The sequence below is a fragment of the Pygoscelis adeliae genome, unplaced genomic scaffold (genome assembly GCF_000699105.1).
Source record: "Pygoscelis adeliae isolate BGI_AS28 unplaced genomic scaffold, ASM69910v1 Scaffold142, whole genome shotgun sequence".
NCBI lineage: Eukaryota > Metazoa > Chordata > Aves > Sphenisciformes > Spheniscidae > Pygoscelis > Pygoscelis adeliae.
The window spans coordinates 169332-170574 of NW_008824247.1; the positions used below are offsets into that span (position 1 = coordinate 169332).

At 30.0% G+C, this 1243-nt stretch overlaps 1 protein-coding gene across 1 annotated transcript in view; it reads right to left on the reverse strand.

Moving 5' to 3' along the window:
• The window catches only part of PARP4 (poly (ADP-ribose) polymerase family, member 4), a 58841-nt gene that overhangs the window by 26508 nt on the left and 31090 nt on the right, over positions 1-1243 (reverse strand). Inside the window, 1 exon segment of the mRNA XM_009335259.1 lies at positions 969-1015. Within this exon segment, the coding sequence (XP_009333534.1) occupies positions 969-1015 (47 nt within the window).

The following is a 1243-nucleotide window of genomic DNA, read 5'->3' on the forward strand; positions in this document are numbered from 1 at the left end:
CTGATCTCCATCATTACACAGTAACTATTCTTAAGTGTTTTCCAATTTTTACTGATATTTTCTAGTTGAATTTTCCCTTAACATTAATAATTAAATTATATTATCATTTTAAATACCTTTTCTACAACTGAATGTGTAGTGTATGAACTTGTTAATTTATTCCTGATATATGGCAGAAATAGCATCAAATCTTTAGCCGATCAGTACAATATTTCTACTAACCAGTAGTAATTGTACTGAATAAAAGGAAGTTAATAATAGGAAAAACTATTTCAAGATTAAATATAACTTTAGAAAATTATAACAGATGTGGTTTTGTGCCTGCTTTCCAGACAAAACAGAGAAGAAACTAGGACATGCTCACGAAAAGCACTTTTCATGGTTTTTAATATGGAACTATGAATAGCATTAAGTTTTGACTTAATTAAGTTTTGAATTAATTATTTACTGCTACTACTACCTGTACTGGTTGTTATTCTGGTTGAGAATGGTTGTATGCAGAAATGTTACTGGGAATAAAATTATAATATGCAGTTTGCAAGAAGTCTTACTTTACCAGCAACATCACAGTTTCAGGTAATTGTAAATTTTTATTTAAAATGCAAATGCAAAGAAAGGCTAAAATATTAAGTGCAGTGATATTGGAAAAAATTAAGATCACGGTCTCATTAAGTTTTGTGGCTTGGGAATTTATATATAATCCTTAATAACAGAAATGTTTCTGAAACAAAAGGAAGTATTTAGTGAAGAAAAAGAGTGTAATAATTAAAAGTTATTGCCCTATGATATTACCTGTCGAAGGATAACAACAGATTGGAGTGAAAGGTGAAATTAAACTAATTTCTTGATAATGCAACTTACCATCAAACATTCCATGTAAATATAAAAACGTTATATTTAAATGTTTGAACTTAATCATTTAAGTTATTAATAAAATAAAGCAGATAATATTAAGGAAAGCAACTTACTTTTTCTGTGGGTTTACTTGTTTAACGCAAACCTTTTTTATTGTATCCTACAAAGAAAAAAAAATTTTTTACCCGCACCAGTTATGAAATATTTGTATCATAGAATCATAGAAATGTTTAGGTTGGAAAGACCCTTAAGATCATCAAGTCCAAATGTTAACCTAACACTGCCAAGTCCACCACTAAACCATGTCCCTAAGCACCACATCTACATGTCTTTTAAATACCTCCAGGGATGGTGACTCAACCACTTCCCCGGGCAGCCTGTTCCAATG